The sequence below is a fragment of the Microcebus murinus genome, chromosome 16 (genome assembly GCF_040939455.1).
Source record: "Microcebus murinus isolate Inina chromosome 16, M.murinus_Inina_mat1.0, whole genome shotgun sequence".
In the NCBI taxonomy this organism is placed as follows: domain Eukaryota; kingdom Metazoa; phylum Chordata; class Mammalia; order Primates; family Cheirogaleidae; genus Microcebus; species Microcebus murinus.
Window position 1 is genome coordinate 67,067,508 of NC_134119.1, and position 22,360 is coordinate 67,089,867.

General features: G+C 55.1%; 3 protein-coding genes across 8 annotated transcripts in view; 2 read left to right on the forward strand and 1 right to left on the reverse strand.

The window, feature by feature from the left end:
- The first annotated feature begins 133 nt into the window (after positions 1-133).
- Positions 134-8,482, forward strand: SYNGR4 (synaptogyrin 4). 6 transcript variants are annotated; one of them, XM_012754351.3, is made up of 5 exons: positions 134-229; positions 1,138-1,334; positions 6,208-6,445; positions 7,732-7,871; positions 8,190-8,482. In XM_012754351.3, exons 2-5 carry the CDS (start codon positions 1,242-1,244, stop codon positions 8,421-8,423), a joined length of 705 nt encoding a protein of 234 aa, XP_012609805.1. In that variant the 5' UTR covers positions 134-229; positions 1,138-1,241; the 3' UTR covers positions 8,424-8,482. The 6 variants fall into 6 exon arrangements, with proteins under 6 accessions (XP_012609805.1, XP_012609810.1, XP_012609806.1 ...); XM_012754356.3 differs by having other exon boundaries at positions 151-229; positions 1,218-1,334; XM_012754352.3 differs by having other exon boundaries at positions 178-258.
- Positions 8,483-9,302: 820 nt separating this feature from the next.
- KDELR1 (KDEL endoplasmic reticulum protein retention receptor 1) lies at positions 9,303-17,961 on the reverse strand. Its single transcript, XM_012754357.3, has 5 exons — positions 17,675-17,961; positions 16,893-16,993; positions 16,550-16,708; positions 12,910-13,162; positions 9,303-11,954 (listed from the first exon to the last, which is right to left on the reverse strand). The coding sequence occupies exons 1-5, from the start codon at positions 17,763-17,765 to the stop codon at positions 11,920-11,922; spliced, it is 639 nt and encodes a 212-aa protein (XP_012609811.1). The 5' UTR covers positions 17,766-17,961; the 3' UTR covers positions 9,303-11,919.
- A 2,878-nt stretch (positions 17,962-20,839) lies between these two features.
- The window catches only part of GRIN2D (glutamate ionotropic receptor NMDA type subunit 2D), a 38,096-nt gene continuing 36,575 nt past the window's right edge, over positions 20,840-22,360 (forward strand). Inside the window, exons 1-2 of the mRNA XM_075993204.1 lie at positions 20,840-21,055; positions 21,831-22,107. The gene's annotated coding sequence lies outside the window, so the exon portion shown is untranslated. The remainder of the gene's footprint in view (positions 21,056-21,830; positions 22,108-22,360) is intronic.

A 22,360-nucleotide genomic window follows, 5' to 3' on the forward strand; every position in this document is an offset into this window, starting at 1 on the left:
AGGGCTCACGCGCGCAGCCCGCCAACGGCGAGCAGCCCAACGTCCGCTGAGGCCACGCCCCCGCCCCGTCAGCTCCTGCGTAGGCGGTAAAAGAAAGGGGGCGGGACTTGGGCTCAGCCAATCAGCTGTGGAGGAACGAAAAGGCGGGAAAAAGCGGAACCAAAAGAAGGCTGAGGTAGCGCCCCGGACCGGAAGAGTAGGGCGGGCGGAAGGAAGAACCGGCCTCCAGGTGACAGAGACTGGCCCACCAGAGTAGAGGTGGCCCTTTGTCAGGGAGCGTGACCCCCAAGCCCCAGCACCCCCATTCCACGTCCTTAAAGGGGAGACCTCGATTTAAGAAGGTAGCCTAGTGCCGGGGGCATGGCCGCCTCATTCTGAGGGGACAGCTCAGTTCTCAGACTCCCCACAGATCTGAGGTCCAAACTCCCAGCCTGAGGAAATGCACTTTTATGAAGATGGAGCCGCATTCTAAAGGGAGGCCCTTATTCTGGGAAATAGCTCCAAATCACAAGGACCGCTAAAATATACTCTGAGGTGCCTGGGTTCCCCATTATGGGTGCTTTCACCCCAAAGCCTGAACAGGATTTCTCTGGTTCAGACCTCCCAGGGGTTCTGACCTTGAATGCGGCACCCACTACTCCCCAGAAAATTCCCTGTGTGTCCTCTCGCAGAGAACGCGGGCCTTAAACTGAGCCCTCCCGCTCCTGTGTCAAGGGACAAGGCCCCCAGCAGCCAGCCCTCTCCACGCCGCTTCTCCTTGGCCTGGGAGCTCCTGACCCTGCACACCTCCTCTGGGACCCCTGGCCCCCTCAGCCCATGTTCCTGAATTCTGGAGCTTGAAGCAGCCCTTTCACTGTGGCCCCCACTCCTGGGACCTCCAACGCCCCCCTCAACCCACACCCCCATTCCTAGGAACCCCAGAAGTCCCTTCACCCCTTATTCCCAGCTCCTGAGATCCCACCCATTCCCCTCAGCCCACACCCCCACCTCTGGACTCCTCAATAGCCCCCTTCCTCTGCACCTCCACTCATGAGATCCCCAGCACCCCCAAACCATGCTCCCCACTCCTGGACCCCCAGTAGCCCCTCACCCTGTGTCCCTGACTCCAGCCTCCCCAATCTGTGTCGTCCTGCACAGCCGAGCCCAGGGTGGGCCTGGCGCCCACAGACAGCGGCACCCAGCAGGCAGCAGCCAGCACCCCTGCTCCCGCCTCACAGGGCCCCAGGAGGAGAACAGCCACCATGCACATCCCCGAAAGCCTCCAGGACCTGGCTGACAGCGAAGCCGTGCAGTTTCTGAGGAGGCCCAAGACCATTACACGAATCTTCGCAGGGGTGAGGCCTCCTGTTGCCCACCTGCACCCCTGGGTGACAGGAGACAGACATAGGGTGGGAAGGAGTGGGGGGGAAGAAGGGTCAGATGGGAAATGAAGCAGAAGGGAACTAACAACTGCCACCAGTTATTAGCAGTTATTGACTCTCAGAGTAAGAAACAACCCCCCCAAAATAGGTGCTATGTGCCCCATATTTGGAATAAGAAAGATGAGGATCAGAGAAGTAAATTTTTTAAGTCTGTGCTGTCCAAAGGGGTAGCCACAGCCACATGTGGCTGGTGGCTCTCAAATGGGACAGCACAGATATGGAACATTTCCATCATGCCAGAAAGTTGTATTAGACAGCATTGGCTAATGTCACAAAGTAAGAGACAGAGCTAGGATTCAAGCTGGAGACTGTGAGATTCCAGAGCCCATTCATTTTCCACCTCTCAGGTAGGCAAGGGAGGAGGAGAGAAATAGGGGTTGGGACCTCTAAGAAGAGAATATGCAAGTAGACCTAAGCTATCAGATGGTAGGTGGTCACTTGGTGCCAGGCACTGTGCCAAGGGCTTTACATGCATTCCCAAAGAATTTGGTCACCTGGGGTCCAATCCTCATTCAGCCCAGACTTTGCTGTGTGACCTTGAAGCAATCACTGCTCCTTTCTGGACCTCAGTACATGAAGGGTTAGAGCTGCAGCTATGGACTTTGCTGCTTCCATTGCCCATGAAGGAATTGGAAACTGAGGCCCAGGGAGAAGATGAGACTTGATCAGCGTCATAGGAGTAGGTGGAGTTCCCAGGTTCCAACCCAGGGTCTCCCCCTGGATTCCTTTTTTTTTTTTTCTTTTTTAGCCACCTGGAAGTCCTTAACATTTCTCCATCCCCCTGGATTCCTAATCCAGAGTATCTTCTCCCTGCCTCTTCTGCAGCCTGAGGTTGGAGGGGGAGCAGATAGGCCTGGCCTAGAATCCTGGATAGCCATGCACTGTCCATGCAGGGTGGCATAGGCCCAGGCCACCCTGGTGTGATCGTCAGCAGCACCACCTTTCATTCTCAAAGTGCCCTGTTTTGTTTAATGGCTTGTATGGCCACCCTATGTCTGTGTGACCTTGAGCAAGTTACTTGATTTCTCTGAACCTCATCTGTAAAACGAGGATCCTAATACCCCTACTCATACGAAGCATACTTGTGAAAATGAAACAAGTTAATGCCTATAAACTATTTAGCATGGGCCTGGCAAGTAGTGATCTTTCCTTAAACAGCAATTATTATTGGAACAAATTATTACTTGTGATCAAGGAGAAAGATGGCTTTTGGGGACCTAGGGTGTTTGGGACTTGTGTCCATTGTCCTCTCCCAGGGAAAGAGTGGAATTTCAAATACCACATCCCAGTGCCAGGTCTCTTGCTAGTGTTGGCTCCTCTACTCCTCATCACAAATCTATGACATGGGTGTTATTATCCTTGTTTAATCCAAGGGGAAACTGAGGCTCACAGAGGTTGAGTGACTTGCCCAAGGACATCACCCAGCTGGTGAGCAAGTCAAACTCGGATCCACCCACCCTGTGTCCAAAGCCTCAGAAGGAAGGGCCGGCGTAGAGGGAGAAGGAGGCCCAGCTGGTGTGGACTGTGTGGGGGAAGGGGGAGGAAGGGCCGCGAACCGTGCCAGACGTTCTGGTCACGGACTTTGCCCGCCGTCTCCATCCTCCCTCCCGCCTGCCCTCTCCTCCTTCCCCCCTGGCCTGGCTCCTCAGGAGGTAGTCTCTGGGCAGCTGGTGCTCTTGTCCTTCTCGCTGCTGCCTGCCAGCTGGTGCCTTAACTGATGAATCTTTGCTCCTTCCCTGGGGACAGGCCAGGGAGGGCATGGAAAGATTGGACTCAGGCTTCAGAGGGATGGGTTCTTCTGCCCCAGCTGAGTCTCCCTCCCAGAGTCTCCAGTGTCCTGGGCTCATGCACAGTCCAAGGTTTTGGGGGTCAGTAGACAGACCTCCCACCTGGAAGTCAGGAGGACTGGATTCCAATCCCCCGTCCACCGCTGCCTGACCTTGAGAGGACACTTCCCCTCTCTGGGTGAGTCAGGAAAACTACTGTTTTTCTGAGCACCTACTGGGGCCCAGAACCCACCCCCATATTCCCCCTCTTTGTAGCGTAGAAACAGACTGGGAAACTGAGGCTCCAAGAGGTGAGTGATTTGCCCAGGGCCACACAGCTGGCAGAGGCAGACCTGTCTGGCTCTTTCCACCCCACTATAATGGCTTCGATTTATCACCTGTAAAACAGAAGTGAATTAATAACCTCTACCGCATGGGGCTGGGGCGAGGTTCCAGGGAGGTAGTGCAGGTAAAATGACTATGGGCTCAAAAATGATCGATGTGTTTTCCCGTCCTCCACCTGGTTCTGCCTTAAACCAGCAGGGCAAGGCGCGCCTCCACTATGGACTCAGTTCTTCAGCCCCTAAATGGGAATCATCTGACAGCCTCCCTCTGAGGGTTGCTGTGAGGATGAAATGAGACGACGGATGTGAATACCTTTGGTTAATGCCAAAGTGCAAGGCAAAAAGAGGGGCTCAGGTTGTCGCTGCTGTTGTTGTTTAGAGAAGGCAATTAAGGCAAAGGAGAGAGGAGAATGAAGGAAGCTGAGGAGTTTAGAAGCAGTCCTTTGCCTCCTCTGTCTGCACTCCGAAGGGCAGGGCGAGAGCAAAGAAGCCAAAGTCATTCACTCTTTCAACACACTTTCGCTGAGGTCTAGTCTGGTGCTGCGTGCAGTGGATGGAGAGAAGGGTCTCACATGGAGCCTGTCCAGGAGGAGCTCCACTGCTACTGAAGGGGAAATCTTCAACATTCCTTTCCCTTGACCTGTCCCTCCACCAGTCCCCATCGCCAGCACTGCCACATCCAATCAATCACCAAATCCTACTTTACATCCTGAATGTTACTGTATTCCCCAGGGCTCCGGCTGCAGTGTTTCTCACCTGGGCCTCCCTACCAGCCTCCTCTCAGGTCTGTTGGCCTGTCGCCCGCCTCCAGTCCATCAGCCACGTGACCCCAGATGATTTCTCTAGCCCCCAGGTCTGACCCTGACCATCTGCTTCCTGGAATCCTTCCATACATAAAATTAACCCCTTTCCATGGCTCCCCAAGTCGCGATCCCTGGGCCTGGTGTTCCAGGCCTCTCAGGATCTGGCTCCCGCCCACTTTTCCTGCCGCACCTCACACTGGATCCCTCAAATGAGATTTATTTCTTATCCCTGAAGAAACCCTGCTCTGCAGTATGTGGTTTTTGCATATACTGTGTGCTCTGCAGAGGAGGAATGCCCTTCCTCCTCTTCTTTGCCTAAAAACTTCTTGTTGTCCAAGGTCCAGTTCAGATCTCACCTTATTAGTACCTCCTTAATCCAGCCCCACTTCAGTTCCTACTCAGACCTTCACTCGCTCCCCCACCCCAGGCCTCAGCCTCCTCCCTGGCCTCCCAGCCTCTGGACTCACCCCCTTCAACCCATCTCCACACAGAGAGTCTTTCTACATCTGCACCCAGAGCTGACCCTGCTCATCTCCTGCTCACAGCCCTCCATGGCTCCCTATTGGCCTCCAGACAACATTCCTATTCCTTAGCCTTTCTTACCCTTCAACATTCCTTATAAGCATTGCCTCATCTGGAAAACCTTCCTAGGCCAACTCCTACCCCCAACCCCTTACACACACTGGCTCCTGTGTCTGGCATAGATCTCGCCATGCTGCGTGTGACTATCTAGGACAAATAATTGGGGCTTCAAATTTTCACCAAATTGCATTGCCGGGAACCCCTGCCTTCAATGCATTTGGTCCAGTATGAGGTAGTACAGCAAGGGGTCAAAGCAGACCGAGGTGCCAGGCTGCTTTGGTTCAAATCCAGGCTTGCCACTGACCAGCCAGTTGAGTTCAGACAACTCCCAATCCTCTCTGTGCCTCAGTTTCATTATCTTAAACTTGGGGCTGTTAGTAGCGCCTAAGTTCTAGTGTGGTCACAAAGATGATCTAGGCTAGTGTTTGTAGAATACTTCAGTTGTGTTTAATAAATAATCATACAAGACAAGCATAGACACAGACTGTATGCACCATGCACAGATGAGAGGGATGGGGTTATCATATCAGTGTTGTATTTGTTTTTTTTTAAAGTCCTGAAGCAAAAAAAAAAAAAAAAATGGCAAAATGTTAATATTTGTCAGTTCTGGGTAGTTGGCACTAGGTGTTTGTTACATTTCTCTCCCTCCTTTTCTGTGTATTTGGACTATTTCACAAATTTATTATCTTTAAAAATGAGTAGGAATTGGTGAGGAAGGAGAAAGAAGTCACAGGCAGAGGGAAGGGCTGGGAGGCAGAGAGAATAATCACGACAACAAACACTCAGTTCTTCCTCCGTCCTGGGCACTACGCCAAGCATTTTATATTGGTACCTGGGTTTGGTGGCAGTTACCAGGTTTGGTGGCAGAAGGGAAGTATGGAGCAAGGCAGGGGTGAGTAGGAGAGATGAGCGAGGAGAACGGGGACCATGCAAGGCCTCCAAAGCCAGGCTGTGGGAATGGGACTCAGTCCTGGGCACTGGGGAGCCATCGGGGGCTGAGGACAGGGGACAGCATGTCAAAGAGCCCCCTGGGCCATGTGGGGGATGGACTGGAGGCAGGGAGGCTGGGAAGAGGCTGGAGTGAGGGTCCAGTGGGAGAGGATGAGGCCTAAGCCAGGATGGAGCAGAGGGAATGAGGGGCAGGAGGCTGAGGGCTCTGAGGCTGGGACAGGAAGGGAGGGAGGGGGCCAGGATGGCCCAGTGACTGGGTGTACTGCTGGACTGTCAGCACCAGGGAGGAGGAGTGGCATCAGGGACCCACTGAGCTCCACTCTGGCCCCTGGATCCACAGGTCTTCTCCCTCATCGTCTTCTCCTCCCTGCTGACTGATGGCTACCAGAACAAGACGGACAATCCACAGCTCCACTGCGTCCTCAACAGCAACAAGGAGGCCTGCAGCTTCGCGGTGGGAGCCGGCTTCCTGGCCTTCCTCAGCTGCCTGGTCTTCCTGGTCCTGGACGCCCACGACAGCCGCATCGCCAACTCCCGCTTCAAGACAGCCTTCCAGCTCTTGGACTTCATCCTGGCAGGTGAGCCCCCATGACCTTCTGCCCAGAGCTCCCCCTCCACTTGCTCACAGCCCTCCCCGCTCCCCAGGGCCTCCAGGACACAGCCCTTTGCCACCCAGCTGGCCTCGTCTCTGACCGTCCTCCCAACAGGAGGCATCTGACCACACATGGCCCACAGCTTTTCACTGCTTGTCTGCACCTGCTGTTTCCTCCTGGGGAATTATTACTCATCCTTTAGACCCAGTGTAAGGGTCACCTCTTCTGACCCCCAGGCTAATTCTAGAAGCCTCCCTTCTGCCTGGCTCTTTCCTCAGATTCACCTCCCTTGTTCACAGAACATTTCTTGAAAAGCCACCCGGTGGCAGGAAGTGGGGTTCAGAGGATGGAGCCAGACAGACCCGGGTTGGAAATCTCAACCCCAGCACCTCCCCGCCCTGTGGGCTGTGGCAAGTCTCTTCCCCTCTTTGAGCTTCAGTAAAAGCTGGGATGAAAACCCTCACCTCGCAGGCGTTTTCTGAGGATGGAATGAGATAAAGGAGGCCTGTAGTAATGTTGACACGTGCGCTTCCCACGAGTCAGGCACCCAGTCTATGTTCCAAGTGCCTTTTCTCGTAAAGTCCTCAGAACCACCTAGGAGGTAAGTCCTGTTTGTATTCCCATTTTACAGAGGAGGAAACTGAGGCTTGAGGAGGTGATATAGTTGGGCACACAGCTGCTGAGTGGCAGGTCAAGCACTTCAAAGCAAAGTCTTGCCTCCTAACCACTGCCGAACACTCTTGATAGAGCCCGGCACACAGTAAGTGCTAAATAAATGCACATTTCTTTTCCTCAGGCCCTGGCCTCCTTCCTCTCAGTCCGGCTGATCTCAACTGTTCCCCTCCTCGTCTTCCCCACCAGGCCAGTCCCAGCCTCTCAGGGCCAACGAGTCCTTGCAGGTCATTGAGTCCAGCACTGCCCAGGAGAACTTTCTGTGAGGGTGGAAATGTTCTGTTCCTGCACTTTCCACTACAGGAACCATCGGCCACCTTTGGCTACTGGGCACTTGAAATGTGGCCAGTGTGACCAGGGAGCTGAATTTTTTTAAATTCTATTTTAATAAATTGAAACTGTAATAGCCACACACACCGGAGGCTCCTGTGCAGACAGCATAGTTGTACTCCAGTGGTTCACGTTAGGGAGGGATTGGAGGGACTGGGGAATAACTCGTGGGAGGTCATGCAGTGAGACTCCCAGCCCTGTCCTTTCTGTGCCTCAGCGGCCCTGAGCAAGCTTTCTCCTAACCCCTTTCTCTCCTTGCCACACCACAGTCCTCTGGGCAGTCATCTGGTTCGTGGGTTTCTGCTTCCTGGCCAACCAGTGGCAGCGTTCTCCGCCCAAACAGTTCCTCCTGGGGAGCAGCAGTGCCAAGGCGGCCATCGCCTTCTCCTTCTTCTCCATCTTTGTCTGGGTGAGAATGAGCCCCTCCCCCGGGGGGCATTTTCTGCAGGGGGGCAGGGTGAAAGGGCTAACACATTCCTGCTCTCACTTAGCTCCCCTGGGAGCCAGGGGTGGGGGGGCTCTCCTAGGGACTCTGCTGGTCCCTTCCAGGTGCCCCTTCCTTTGAGCAGCCACAGCCCAGCATTAGGAATCAGGCCAGGGCCAGGTGCCCCTGGGCTGTGAGCAGTCAGCACACCCTTTTTCTCCCTCCCAGGCCAGTCCCCAGCCCAGTCCATTTCCCCCCTGCCCAGCCCAAGCCAGCCTTCAGCATGCCCTTTTCTGCCCACAGATATTCCAGGCCTACTTGGCATTCCAGGACCTCCAAAACGATGCTTCAGTCCCCTACAAGCGCTCCCTGGATGAGGGTGGTGTGGTGCTGACCACTCTCTCCCCACCCTCTGCCTTCAGCCCTGTCAACACGCCGCCCACTGGCCCCAACAGCCTGAATTATGCCAGCTCTGCCCTGTCCCCCTATATGACCACTCCAAAGGCCCCCCGCCTTGCTATGATGCCCGGCAACTAAGCATTCTTATCCACATCAGTAAAGAGATAATGCTCCCTCCAGAAGGGTTTCTGAAAACAGCCTTCTGTCCTTCTCATGTCTGTTCCTCTCTGATCCCTTGATTGGCCAGGGATGGGGAGAAACTCCATAAGGTCACCTCTGGGATCTCTGTGGTGGGTCACATTTTCATACCACCTCCTAGACCCTTCATCCAATACCAGCTTGTTGACAGCAGCAGATTGAAGGTGCTGAGAAGAAACACTTTTTCCAGGCCTGTCATGCTCTAAGTCCTGTCAAGTCATCACCTCCTGAGCCCCCACACTGGCCATGGGAGGGAGGCACAAGGTGCCCCATCGTACAGTTAGGAAGCTAAAGTTCCGAGAAAGAGAATGCTTCCACCTGAGGAGAGAGTGCCAAGAAGGACCAACAAGGGCACCCAGCCCTGTCACTAAAGCCAAAGCCTAAGCTCCTTCACTCCTAACAGTGACAAAACCCAACTGTGTGAGGAGTCACTGGAGGAACAGGGGATGCTGAGTCCATGAACAAGATTCAGGGGAGATCCTTGTCTTCAAATATTTTGAAGACTGTCTTGGGGGAGGAAGGATTTTTAGTCTAGGAGAACCCCAATGATAATTGGGGACTCATGCACAGGCCACAAACGCTCCTGCCTATAGGCCACCAGGAGTGAGCAGGTAACCCAGGGGGTGAAGCACTTAATAAGGGAGTGGTGGGGACAAGGCCATGTCTAGGATGGGCAGCCTCCACTCAGCATCTACCATTCAGCAGTGAGGCCTGGGCTTTCTAGAGCGACACTGTCCAGCTGGAAATTGATGTGAGCCCCTAGGGGAATTTAAAACAGTCTGGTAGCCACATTAAGAAAAGCAAAACAAAACAAGTAAGTTAATTTTAATATTTTATTTAAGCCAATATATTCAAAATATTATCATTTCAACGTGTAATCAATATAAAAATGATTAGTGAGGCACTTTACATTCTTTCATACTAGGTGTTTGAAACCCATTTTATGCTGACGGCACACATCAACTTGGAATCACCATGTTCCAACGGTCACATGTAACTAATGGCTACCATGTTATATAATGCAGCCATAGAACCTCTGGTTTTTTTTAGAACAATTTGGACATCTTTTTTTGAGGGGGGTGGCTTTTTATGTGAAATTTGTGGGCAACAAATACAAAAAAATATGTAAACATAGTGCAAGCCAAACAAAACACACCTACATGGGGGCCACACTGGCCTGCAGAGCGTTGGCTTACAAACTGGACAAAGGATATGGGTTGTGCGGAATCAAATTTGGGTTCCAGTGGTCCCTTTTTTGAGGCTTCCTGTGTGGTAGGCCCTGTACTCAGTTCTAAAAATACAAGAATAAACACATGGTCTCCAGGGCAGCGGTACAGTGGGATGGGAAGCGTTATGACGTGGGAAATGGAGGATTCTGAGCTCTGGTCCTCCCTCTATCGCAAACTCGATAACCTTGGGGATGTCACTTAATTTCTGTGGGCCAGAGCTGTGTTGGCTATAAAACTAGAGAATCAGACCAGATTTTGATGGGTGGTTTTCAGACTGTGGTCAAAGAGGGGCCTCGGGCTGAGCAGGCAGGGACACCACCAGCCAACCCACAGTCAACCCCCACAGCCCTGCTGTGTTTTCCGTATTAGGCTTCTGGGCAAAATTCTTCTAAGTAAAAAGTCCCTTGGCTTGAAAGAAAAAAATGAAAAACAGCTGGAAAACCACACAGCAGTGGTTAAACACACAGGCTCCAGCATCGAGAAGCCCGGGTGCAAACCCCGCCTTTACCGCTCATCCCTCTAAACCTCAGTTTCCTCCTCCACAAAGCACCCCCTCTTCAGGGGCTACTGTGAGGGTCAAGAAAGCTCATCTGTGTAAGGCACAGTGCCTGGCACATATTAAAGTGCTCAGGAAACACCAGCTCCCTGCCTCCTGAAGCTTCCAGAGCCATCCTATGGGATACCTGGAGGCAGAAAAGCACAGGTTAGGAAGGTCATAGAAGACACCCAGGAAGTCTGACTAAGTCAAGGGCCAAAAATCCAAAAGCTTACAAGAGCCAGGCAGGTAACATAAGTGAAGGAAATAGGCCAGGTGTGAAGCCAATCTGGAGAAAGACATGGAAAACATTTCACTTTCCTCTTAACTCCGCAAACAAACAAAAATAACCACACAGCGTCAGCCCAATAATAAATGGCAGCAACCCCGCAGCCAAGTCCCGAGGACTGTGGTGAAAAGCTTGCATCCCATCCATTCAGATGCAGCCATCTGTTGCCATCCAGAAATGAGGACCAAGCACTGTCAGATTGATGGAGTTTTTTTTTTTTTTTTGAGAAGCCAGAAATCTAGACTTTAATGTAAAAATCTGGTTTTTAAAGGCCAGTGACCCATTCCTTTTTTTTTTTTAAACAGAGTGGCAACAAAATGCAACATAATGCCAAATGAGGGTGGGACTGGGCTGCCAATTTATTGCCTCTGACATACATGCTCTTGAAGGTCCTCTGCAACCCTGGGGCTCTGGAGAAACCATCAGGCAAGTTCTGTGGCCAGGTAAGAAGAATCTTCAAGATTTTCTCCAAAACCTGTTCCCCAACGGAGCTGTGAGGAATCGATGCAGCGGAAAGTCTCGAGAAACCCAGTTTCTCATCTTCCTCCTGCTCCCAGGCCTGTTGCCTGTGGATGGTCGACAAGCAAAACCAGAAGCAGAGACAGGGGCCAGGTGGGACCCCACATATGCAGAGAGCAAGGGCAAGGAGCAGCAAAAGAAAGGTAGCATTTTTCTTTGTTTATTTCAAGAGAACAAAGAATCAACCATCAATTCTGTACAAAAACATGGCATTAGAGCTGCAGTGACTCTCCGCCCAGCCCCCCTTCCCACCCCCAAGCCCCCCTAATTTGCCAAAAAACTAGAATAAGACCAAAAAACCCAAACTCTGGGGGAAAATTGTTATGAAAAAAATCAAGAGAGACCTTCCTGGGCCTCCCTTCCTCCCTATCCCCAAGCTAGAAATTTGGTGGGGCGTTGGGGGGCTGTGCTCATGGCCATGGTAGGAGGTGGGGCCGGTGGGTGTCGGCAGATTTAGTGTTTGGCAACCAGTGGGGCTGGAGGTGGGGTCTGGAAGGGAGCTGAGGGGCTTGGGGAAAGAAAAAGATCTCCCACCCTGCCCCAGCCCATAGGACACTCAAAAACAGTTTATAAAAATCGGGGCCAGAGAGTAGAAGAGGAAAGAGTCATCAGAGTCAAAAACTAAATAGTGGAAAGATTTTTTTTTTCTTCTCTAAAAGGCAAAAGACTACAAACAGCCCAGGTCCTGAGCTCCCCAAGACTTGAGTCCTCCACTGCCTCCCTGAAACCCAACAGGAGGTGGGACGGGGAGCAGGAAGAGGTTGGTTCTTTAAAAAGTCACCCGTGGATGGGTAAGCTCTTCGTCGTTGGTTGCCTTCCTCTGCCTCCCGCCACTGCCGAGGAGAGGGACGGCGAGGACCGGGGCTATGCTGGCAAACTCAACTTCTTCCCCTTCAGGACTGTGAAGAGAGAAAGTGGGTGGGCATTACCATCAGGGCCCCCGACCAAGGGGGCAGCCTCCCCACCCAGGGCAGGTCCTGCATGCCAGGCCAGCAAGGAGGGACAGCCCCCAGGACTCTGGGCCATGACCTGGGGAATCGGCCTGAATTACTGAAGGGCAGGGCTGGGGGATGCTGCTCTGGACCTAGCATGAGCGATGGAGGCCAAGAGCAGCCCCATTTCTCCCAGGGCTGCTGTTCTTCTGCCCTTGGAGAACTCTCTGGCTAGAGCCCTTGATCTCTGAGGGCTGTGGGGTCAGAGGGTCTGGCAGGCCTGGCAAAGTGAGACCACCCCCTCCCACCTTCCAAGCCTCGCCCTTTACTGCCCCTCTTTCCTTCACACAACTGAGTCCTGGGTTTTTAGGTCTCTGCCTAAATATCACCTCCTCAAAGGGGCTTGCCCGGACGCCCCTATAGAGTAGCCCCCTCCCTCTCCACAGTTACTTATGAACACATCCCTGGTTTATTTCTTTCATAGCCCTTCTCACTACTGACAATTCGCTTTCTTTGCTTATTCATTCACCATCTCCCCTCTAGAACAGGGCCCCATCCACCTTTTCTCCTCCTGCTGTATGTAGCCCCAGAGCCTAGCACCTGGCCAGGGACACAGAAAGGGCTCAATACATTTACTGAATGAATAAATGAATGCGTGAATCTCAGTGGGCCTGAGTCCCTGCCCCATCTGGTCTCCACTCAAAGCAACATGGGGGCTGAGGACAAAAACTCCTTGGTCCTTAGGGAGGCAGAGGCTACCGGTCTGAATTCCTAGGAGAGAGGTGCGCCTGGGGCCCCAGAAGCCGGGCGAGGAAGCCCTCCCTCGAGTGACACATGGATGAGGAGATGGACCCCAGATCCCAGGGAGGCAGGAGCTGTGCAAAGACAGGCTCCGCTGCAGCCAGCCCTGAATCCTGGCTACCTTTGGTGATGTAGAGGTAGAAGAAATCGCAGTAGAGGACTGTCTGGACCAGGCCTGCCACGATGGCGATGAGGTCGAAGAAGCCCTCGAAGTGGTAGCGCCAGATCCAGTTGAAGAGATAGAGCGTACGGTAGACGCCCAGCGCAAACAAGTAGTGGCTGGTGATGGTCTCCGCCTCGCCGGTCTTGCTCACCATGAACAGCTGTGGCAAGATGGCCACCGACTCTAGGTAGATGGAGAAGGTCCAGAGGATCTGCGGAGGGGCCGGGGAGGGGGCAGAGGGCAGAGTGAGGCAGGAGAGGACAGGGCATGAGAGAAGGCAGAGGATGGCATGACAGTTACAGGCACAATGAAGTCAGAGAGAGAAGGGACACAACCCAAGCACTTACCACCTGCCAGACACCGTTCTCCCAATGTTACTCGTGTCTCCATGTAACCCTCACCATGGCCCCATGAGCGAGATCCCATTATTAGCAACCCCATTCTACGGATAAGAAAACTGAGGCCAAAGGAGGTAAGATACTTGCCCAAGACCATGTGGCTAGTAAGCCCCAGAGTAGGGATTTGAACCAAGAGCTCGTAGTTAGTGCTCATAAACACTGCAATTTCACTTCTCTACGAAGCAGATGTGGCTGGAATCCTGGCTCAGAGATTTCCCTCCTATGTGCTCTTGGGCAAGATAACCACATTCTCCAAGTCTCCACTTCCTTATCTCTACAAGAGGGATGATTTTCCTACTCTTGTAGGGACATCATTTAATGTGTAATCTTTGGAGACATAAATCAAATTATATCACTCCTTAAAATCCTCTTGTGGCTTCTTCCTAGTGCAAGTAGAATAAAACCCAAACTCCTGACCTTGCCCTCCAAGGCTCTCCCCAGTCCAACCTCATCCCCTACACGCTCCCCTTACTCCCTGGGCTGCAGCCACAAAGGCCTTTTATCTGGTCCTCCAACACACCATGCTTCTTCCTGCCTCAGGGCCTTTGCACTTGCTGTTCCTGAAGCAGGGAAAGCTCTTCCCCTAGACTGTCACATATCTGCCTCCTCCAAATCCTCCCGGCCTCAGCTCGTCAGTCACCTCCTAAAAGAGACCTTCCCTGACCTTCCCTTTCCCCAGGACTGTCACATCACCTGTCTTATCTCTTTCCTGGCCACTTTCACCAGAATGTGAGCTCCATGAGGCTGGGGATCCTACACCTTATTCACCCTGTGGCCCCAGCACCTGGCCCAGTTCCTGAATGAATGAGTGGGGTAAGCCCTATTGTTATCCCTACTACACAGATGAGGAAACTGAGGCCCAAGGGATAAGTAACTTGTCCAGATTCCCACCCAAGCAGCTAGATTCCAGGATCCGCTCCCAGATTCCCACCCAAGCAGCTGGATTCCAGGATCCACTCCCATAATCATGCAGAATCCTCTAGAGTGACTCTTAGCAAGCCAGGTTGGTTGAGGCTCTCAGGAAACATGCCCATTAAATTGATACATGCCCAACTCTCACCCCTGGGGTGACCCTTGGGGAACAGAATCACAGCAAAGGAAGAGATGAAAGGTCATTTGTGTTTTACTTTATCTATTTCTTGATGTCTGAATTTTTAAAGAATATTGTCCTTCTATGATTAAAAAGTAATTTTTTACCAAGTACCAAGTAATAGCATAAGCTTTGGAAGCAGGCAGAACTGGGTTCAAATCCTGTGAATGCTCCTTTCTGAGTCTCACCTTAGTCCTCCAAGAAACAGGAATGAGGATGCCTGTTTTGCAGGGTGGCCAAGAGATCAGATGGGATGATGATGTGTTTAGAATGGCCCGCTCAGGGATGGGCACGTAGTCAGTGCCCATACTTTGCACAAGTCACCGCCTCCCTCTGAATGCGGGAACTGCAAAGGCCAGAGTCAAGAAGCCTGAGGTCTGGCCCAGGCCCACTGCCTCCCCCAGCCTCAGTCGATCTCCCCATCTGCAAAATGGGTCCAGTCATCCCTAGTCAGCAGGGCAGTTATGAGTAGTTCAAGGGCTTGGGTAAATGCTCCAAGTAAGGTGGCGACAATGATATGTTTGCAAAGTCCAGGGCCTGGAGCCAAGTCCAAGGTTCTCGCCACAGCATGATACAGCCTCCCGACATTTCTGGGGACTCAGGGGCTGAAGTCACTCTCAGCTGGATTTGTCTAGCCTGCATGGTACTTTTAGAAATATATTTTGAATCTGTGGCCAAAATTTTAAAGTGAGATATCTTGCCTGAAAACTCTTGCATTATGGCTTCTGTTGAAAACATCAGCACGTCTGGCCACCCAGGGATAGCTTCCTATAAGTCAGGAGTAGTGTAGGCCTAAGTGAGAAAAGGTTATCCAGACTTTATGATTCCCACCAAGCCCCAGGAGGCATGAGATCACAAACTTAGCACGGGCACTCCCAAAATTCCTCCCAGGAGTTTGTTTTGGTCTCACCAAAACACCATCAAAAGAAAATCACGACAGCTAACATTTACAAGTAAAAGTATCAGGCATGGTACTAACTACTTCCATCACTGAACAAACATTGATGTAGCACTTCCTACCATGATATAATTTGGATTTGTCCCCTCCTAATCTCATGTTGAAATTTGATCTCCAACGTTGGAGGTGGGGTCAAGTGGAAGGTGTCTGGGTCACGCGGCAGAGCCCTCATGAATGGCTTGGTGTCCTCCACCAATGAGTGAGTTTCCCCTCTATTACTTCACGAAAGAGCTGATTGTTTAAAGGAGCCTGGTTCTACTTCCTCCCTCTCTCGCCATGTGACATGCCTGCTCCCTCTTTGCCTAAGGTGTAGAGGCTTCCTCAGGTCCTCACCAGAAGCAGATACCAGCACCACGCTTCTCGTACAGTCTGCAGAACAGTGAGCCAAATACACCTCTTCTTTATAAATTATCCAGCCTTCATAACAACAGGAAACGGACTAACACAGACCTCATGCCAGACACTGTGCTTTATAGATATCAGCCCCTATGAATTAGGAACTGATTATCCCCCTTTTACTGGTGAGGAAACTGAGGCACAGAGAAGTTATGTGACTTGCCCAAAGTCCCATAGCTGCCAAGTCGTAGAAGCAGGCTTCAAATCCCTGTGCTCCGATTCTAGAGTCCATGTGTGTTTAACCAACAAATGATGCTGCAAAATCTCAGTAAATCCTCACAATGACCTGATCACAACTTTACAAATGGGGAAACTGAGGCACAGAGAGGTCAAGTCACATGCCCAGGATCATGCTAATAGAAAGGAGCAGATCTGGAATTCAAATCCAAGCAGCCTAGTTCTAGAGCCCCCGTTTCCAATTCCTGAGCTATTCAGTCTGGTACTTACTAGGCCGATGACCTTGGACTAGTCATTTAGATGCCCTAAGCCTCAGTTTCCTCATCTATAAAATGGGGGCTGCTGGGAAAAGCAATGAATTAACATATGTGAAATGCTTAGACCAGCATCTAGCACTAGTGAATGTGCTGCCATTGTGTTAATATCACTGGACCCCAGAGCCCATATACTGAACTTGTTTGTCCTAAAATAAGACAGTCTGAGCACAACCTGCAGGAGGAAGCCTCCAAGAGGTCTGCTGTCCTAGCGGCTCTGCCATACCCCATCCAACCAACAAAGGAGTCCCAGCAAGGGGCCTACCTCTAGAGGGGTGAAGTCATGGTTGACCAAGAACGCCAGGACAGCCGTGGGAATGACGAGGAACTCTACTCTGAATGTGTCATGGTTCCCATCGTAAGTGGCTTTGAACTTGCTGTAAATCATCCAGACCGTGGTAAAGGAGCAGGCTATGTAGACCACCTGAGGAAGCGGATGACCAGAGGGCACCTCAGCTCACAGGGCCGGGCCTGTACCCCCAACAGGCTCAGACCCAGGAGTCTGAGAGCCCAGCCCCAGCCCCTCTTCCCTCAAACCTGGGAGTCTGGGACCTACACCTGGCTCCCCTGCCCCAGGGCAGCCCGGAGAGGTGGAGTAGAGCCCTTACCTTCATACAGGTGTTGTAGAGTGAGATGTAGTTGGTGAAGAGGTCCAGATATCGGGCAGTGAACACCACAGCAAACAGCACCTGGCTCTTCCCTGAAATCCCTGTGGTCCAGAGAGGGAGACAGAGACAGGGCTAGGGTGGGTTGCACCGGCAATAAACTAAGGCACAGTGCCTGGGACCAGCCTGGAGGCGGCTCTGGAGTGCAGCTGTCCCTGGAGGCCTCCCCAGCCCGCCCGCCGCCTGAGCAGGGCACTTTTCCACAGCCCACAGCCAGGGGGCAGCCCAGGCCCCCGAAGCTACTCCAGCCCGAGGCTCTGTCCCAGGCTAGGCCTCGCGGCAACCTCTGTCCCCCTCAGGGTCCTCCCCCAGTCCAGACCCAAGGTGGGACCTAAGGAGGACCCAGCCGGACCTCAGCCCCCAGGGATCCCGTCACCTCCCTCCCACTCCCTTCCTGGCCGCCACGGTCCACGTCATCAACTCCCAGCCACCTCCCGCCTGCCATGGCTCCCAGTTCTCAGTCCCTGAACCCTCAGGCTGCCAAGACTGGGGCTGTGGGAGGCTGAAATGGGGGCCTTGGGCCACCCTCACTAAACTGTATGCACCCCTCCAGTCTGGGGAAGGGAGCTGACCTCCTGGCGACCCAGGACCTGGAAGAAAGCTCCCCCAGCAAGCGGTGGGGGGAGGGACCTGTCCCCCTAGTGTCCACAGAACCTTTCCCGAGTCCTGGGACGCCCCCCGCCCAAGCAGTCTCTCCCCTTCTCCCGCCCAGGTGGGCCTCTCACCGGCACACGAGCGAGACTTCCAGATTTTGAGCAGTAGCAAGATGATGGCTAGGAGGTGGGAGAGGTCTCCCAGGAATCGGAAGAGATTCATGGCTGGGGGCCTCTGGCAGGGCTGAGCGGGAGGGAGGCAGGCTGGCGGGGTTCTGCCCCCGGAGGCTGCTGTTCTGGCCGGGCGGCTGGGCTCGGGGGGTGAGAGAGGGACCCTGGGGTGGGCTCCGCTCCAGGGAGGGGGGGTTTGGGAGGGGGAGCCGAGGCCGGAGCTGGCGGCCGCGCTGGAGCGGGGAAGAGGGAGGAGGGCGGGAGGAGGAGGAGTCCGGGCGGGGAGGCTCCGCCCCTGAGGGCGGGTCCCGGATCTCCGGCGCCCCCTATCGCCCACCTCATGCCTTGCAGAAGCGACGCTGAATGCATCCCCCAGGCTGCCTCTTGGGAACTTGCAGGGTCATTGGGTTCTGAAAGTCCCAAATCCGGCACCTGCTCCCCCAGGCAGCCTGTGTCTCTGTAAGGGACCCAGCCCAGCCACTCAGCCTCTGCCCTTGACAGGGCTTTGGAAGGCTGGCCTCTGAGTTTTAAAAATCAGGCCTATAATCCTAGCACTTTGAGAGGCCGAGGCACGAGGACTGCTTGAGCTCAGGAGTTCCGAGACCAGCCTGAGCAGGAGTGAGCCTCCGTCTCTACTAAAAATAGAAAAGTTATCCAGGCCTGGTGGTGCGCACCTGTAGTTCCAACGACTGAAGAATCTGAGTGAGGTAGGAGGATGGCTTGAGCCCAGGAGTTTGAGGTTTCAGTGAGCTATGATGATGCCGCTGCCCTCTAGCCTGAGCGACAGAGTGAGACCCTGTCTCAAAATAATAATAATCATCATAATAAAAATCCTGGACAGGGACCCAGAGGCTAGGCTGCCAGCTTCTGCTCCTCTCAGGGGCCTCCAGCTCGAATCCACCCAAAAGACAAGAAAGTAGCCCCCAGCACCCCTCTCCTCTAGACTCCTGGCCCCAGCCCCTCCTCCCTCAGACAGAGGAGGCAAGGCTCCCAGCCCCCTCCCCTCTCAAGACGCCCTTCCTTGGACCTTACAGTCCCAACCCAACCATCTTCTATCCCAAGCATCCTAGCCTCAGGAATCTAGATCCACAATCCCTTCCTTCCTCTAAGACCAGAGCCTTCACCTCTGTCCCTCCCCAGACCTTGGGGGTGAAGGAAGCAGGAATCCCACCTAGTAGGCTCAAGGCAAAAAATTGAACCCAAACTACCTCAGAGAAGCCCATGGCTCTGGCTTCAGCCCTTGCTCCAGAACTTGAGAATTTTCTTACACACACACACACACACACACACACACACACACACACACACACGTGCTCCCTCCCAGTCCCCACCCTCAGGGGCCCAGGTGTCCCGTAGGACACTCCACCCCAGAGCTGCATGGGTAGCTTATAGAAGTGCTGGGCCTGACCTCTCAGGCAGGAGGGGCAGGAGGGGCAGCTGGCCCTGTGGGACGCTCAGGGGCACAAGCTGTGTCTATGACGGGACAGATGCTGCTTTCCTTCTGAGTACTCATGGGTGATAGAGACTGGGTCCCTCAATTAAAAAAGGGGTACAAGGATTTTGGTTTCCTCAAAAGGGTAGATGGGCTGGGTGCCCAAGGGTGAGTCTTGGGTCCTTGAAGGTGGTTTGTGCTGGAGGAGGGTCAGGATGCCTGCGTTCCAAAAGGGACTCGGGCTTAGAGGGGAGGCCCCAGATTCCTGGGTCCCTGTGGAAAAGGTACTCCTGGACTCCCAGGTCTGAAGAAGTGGCTGGGGCCCAAACCCCAAGTCTGAGGGAGGAGGGGCTGGGAGCTGGACCCCTGGGTCTGAGGGAGGAGGGGATGAGGGCCTGGACCCATGGGTCTGAGGGAGGAGGGGCTGGGGACATGGACCCCTGGGTCTGAGGGAGGAGGGGCTGGGGACAGGACCCCTGGGTCTGAGGGAGGAGGGGCTGGGACCCAAACCCCCTGGGTCTGAGGGAGGAGGGGCTGGGGCTGGACCCCTGGGTCTGAGGGAGAAGGGGATAGGGGCTTGGACCCCTGGGTCTGGGGAAGAGGGGCTGGGGCTGGACCCCTGGGTCTGAGGGAGGAGGGGCTGGGGACATGGACCCCTGGGTCTGAGGGAGGAGGGCTGGGGACATGGACCCCTGGGTCTGGGGAGGAGGGGCTGGGGACATGGACCCCTGGGTCTGAGGGAGGAGGGGCTGGGGACATGGACCCCTGGGTCTGAGGGAGGAGGGGCTGGGGACATGGACCCCTGGGTCTGAGGGAGGAGGAGCTGGGGACATGGACCCCTGGGTCTGGGGGAGGAGGGCTGGGGACATGGACCCCTGGGTCTGAGGGAGGAGGGGCTGGGGACATGGACCCCTGGGTCTGGGGAGGAGGGGCTGGGGACATGGACCCCTGGGTCTGAGGGAGGAGGGGCTGGGGACATGGACCCCTGGGTCTGAGGGAGGAGGGGCTGGGGACATGGACCCCAGGGTCTGGGGGAGGAGGGCTGGGGACATGGACCCCTGGGTCTGAGGGAGGAGGGGCTGGGGACATGGACCCCTGGGTCTGGGGAGGAGGGGCTGGGGACATGGACCCCTGGGTCTGAGGGAGGAGGAGCTGGGGGCCCCCAACCTGGGTCTGAGGGAGGAGGGGCTGGGTTTCTGAACCCCTGGGTCTGAGGGAGGAGGGGTTGGGGGCCCCCAACCTGGGTCTGAGGGAGGACTGGCAGGAGCCCGGACTCCCAAGTCCACGATAGAGACCCGGTATGCAGGCCTAGCCTTCTGGGGCAAGAGAAGCCAGATGACGGGTCTTAGCATGGCGGACACTGAAGTCAGGGAAAGGCCTCCTGCTTCCCCAGCCTCAAATGGGGAGGGGGCAAAGGGCAGCAACTCCCAGCCCTAGAATGGAGGTCTGAGGCTGGTGTCTCCATAGCAGGTTCTGAGTCCCTGCAGACCCCCGACACACACACTTCTTCCTCCCTTTTCATTTTCAGCCCCTCACTCCCCTGTCCCAGGAGGAAGGCAGAGGCCGGTAGCGGGGGTTGGGGGCGGCCCCCCCGCCCCTACCCCTGGCAGGAGGAGGGGTCCCCAGGGAGGCCAGGAGGGGGGGCTGTGGGTCTCCCAGCAGGGGCGGACGGACGGGGACTGAATGTTAATCGCATCCCCAGTGAGTGTGTGTGTGAGAACAGAGCGAGTGTGCGAGTCCCTCCCGCTCCGGCTCCTCCAAGCCGCGGCCGTGGCCGCCGCCGCCGCCACCCGCACCCGCACCCGCAGCCTCCCGCAGCCTGCCTCGGCCACCAGTGCCCAGCTGGGGGTGTCGGCCTGGGTGGGTCCGCCCGGCCCCCAGGGGTCTCTCGTGCATCTGCCATCTGCCCGGTGAGGATCTGTGTGCCCGGGTGTCTGGGGCCGGCGGGCGGAGGGGGGGGTGTGTCTGTAAGGGCTGCGGCGGCCGCGGGAGGGAGGGGTCTGTCTGTCTGTACCGACCCTGAGCCGCCCGCCGGGGTGTCGCGGGCCCCCCAGTCCTCCCCCTCAGCCCCCCAAACCCGGATGGATGGTGTGTACCTGGGTTCTGTGTCTCCTGCCTGCGGCCAGGCATCTGGGCGTCCCCGGCTGCCTGTGTCCTCCTGTCTGTCTGAACAGCCTCTGCTGGCAGTGGGAGCCTGGCCCCCATTGGACCCCCTGTGTGTGCGTGTGTGCGTGTGTGTGTTTCCCTCCTCAGGCTCCGGGGGTGTTGAGGGGGAATCCCAGGGAAGTGAGGCTGTGCGTGTGTGCGTGTGTGTGTTTCTGCCCGTGTTTGTGAGTGGGGGCGTCCAGGGGGGTCTGGAGGTGGCCAAGCAAGGAAGGGGCAAGCAGTTCCCCAGACAGGCGATCTCCCGCTCCTCACACAAGCACACACATCAGCCACCGGCTTCAGAGGTGACCCAGACAGACAGACAGACAGACACAGACGCTGGAGGGGGGGCTGAGGGCACAAAAGGGGGTTGCGAATGAGCCAGGCAGAGGCGGGACCGGACACATGGAAAGGGGGGAGGAGCCGGGGCTGAAGCGGCAGAGGGGGGCACCCCAGGTGGGCGGAGGGGGATCCCCACGGGGTCGGGGTGGCAAGAGGACACCCCAACAGCCTCCGCAATGTCCGGGGCCCAACTTCCAGCGCAACATGTGTAGCCGTGTCCTCGCCTAGTCCAGGTGGCCGCAACCTTGGGGGACAGACAGGGCAGGACAGGACCAAGGAAGAGGAAGGAAAGACGGAGCCAGAGACAGGCAGGAGGTCCCTGCTGTGCGCCGCTGCCCGCTGCCACTGCCGCCGCCCTGGGGCCTGACCCCCCTACTGGCTCCCTGAGCTCTCCGCGGAATCTTGGGGTCGCTGGACGCCAGGTTCCAGTCCTGGCCCCCCTGCAATCCCCCCAACACAACAGGGTCATGAAAAGGTAAGGCTGGGGAAGGGATGCAGGGGTGGGGGTGGGAATGTAGACCCCAAAATCTAGGACAGGGAAAGTTGCCCAGGGGGCTTCATGGAGGGAGGGGGGTTGCATGGTGGGCAGGGGTCTTTGCTCCCTCCCAGCTTCCCTGTCCTCAGGGACTCTCCTCTGCCCTCTCTCCTTCTCCCTCTCTGAGCCCCTTTTTCCTGGGTCTCTATACCTCAGACCTCTTAAGCTCCCCATTTCTCCGACACTTTGCTGC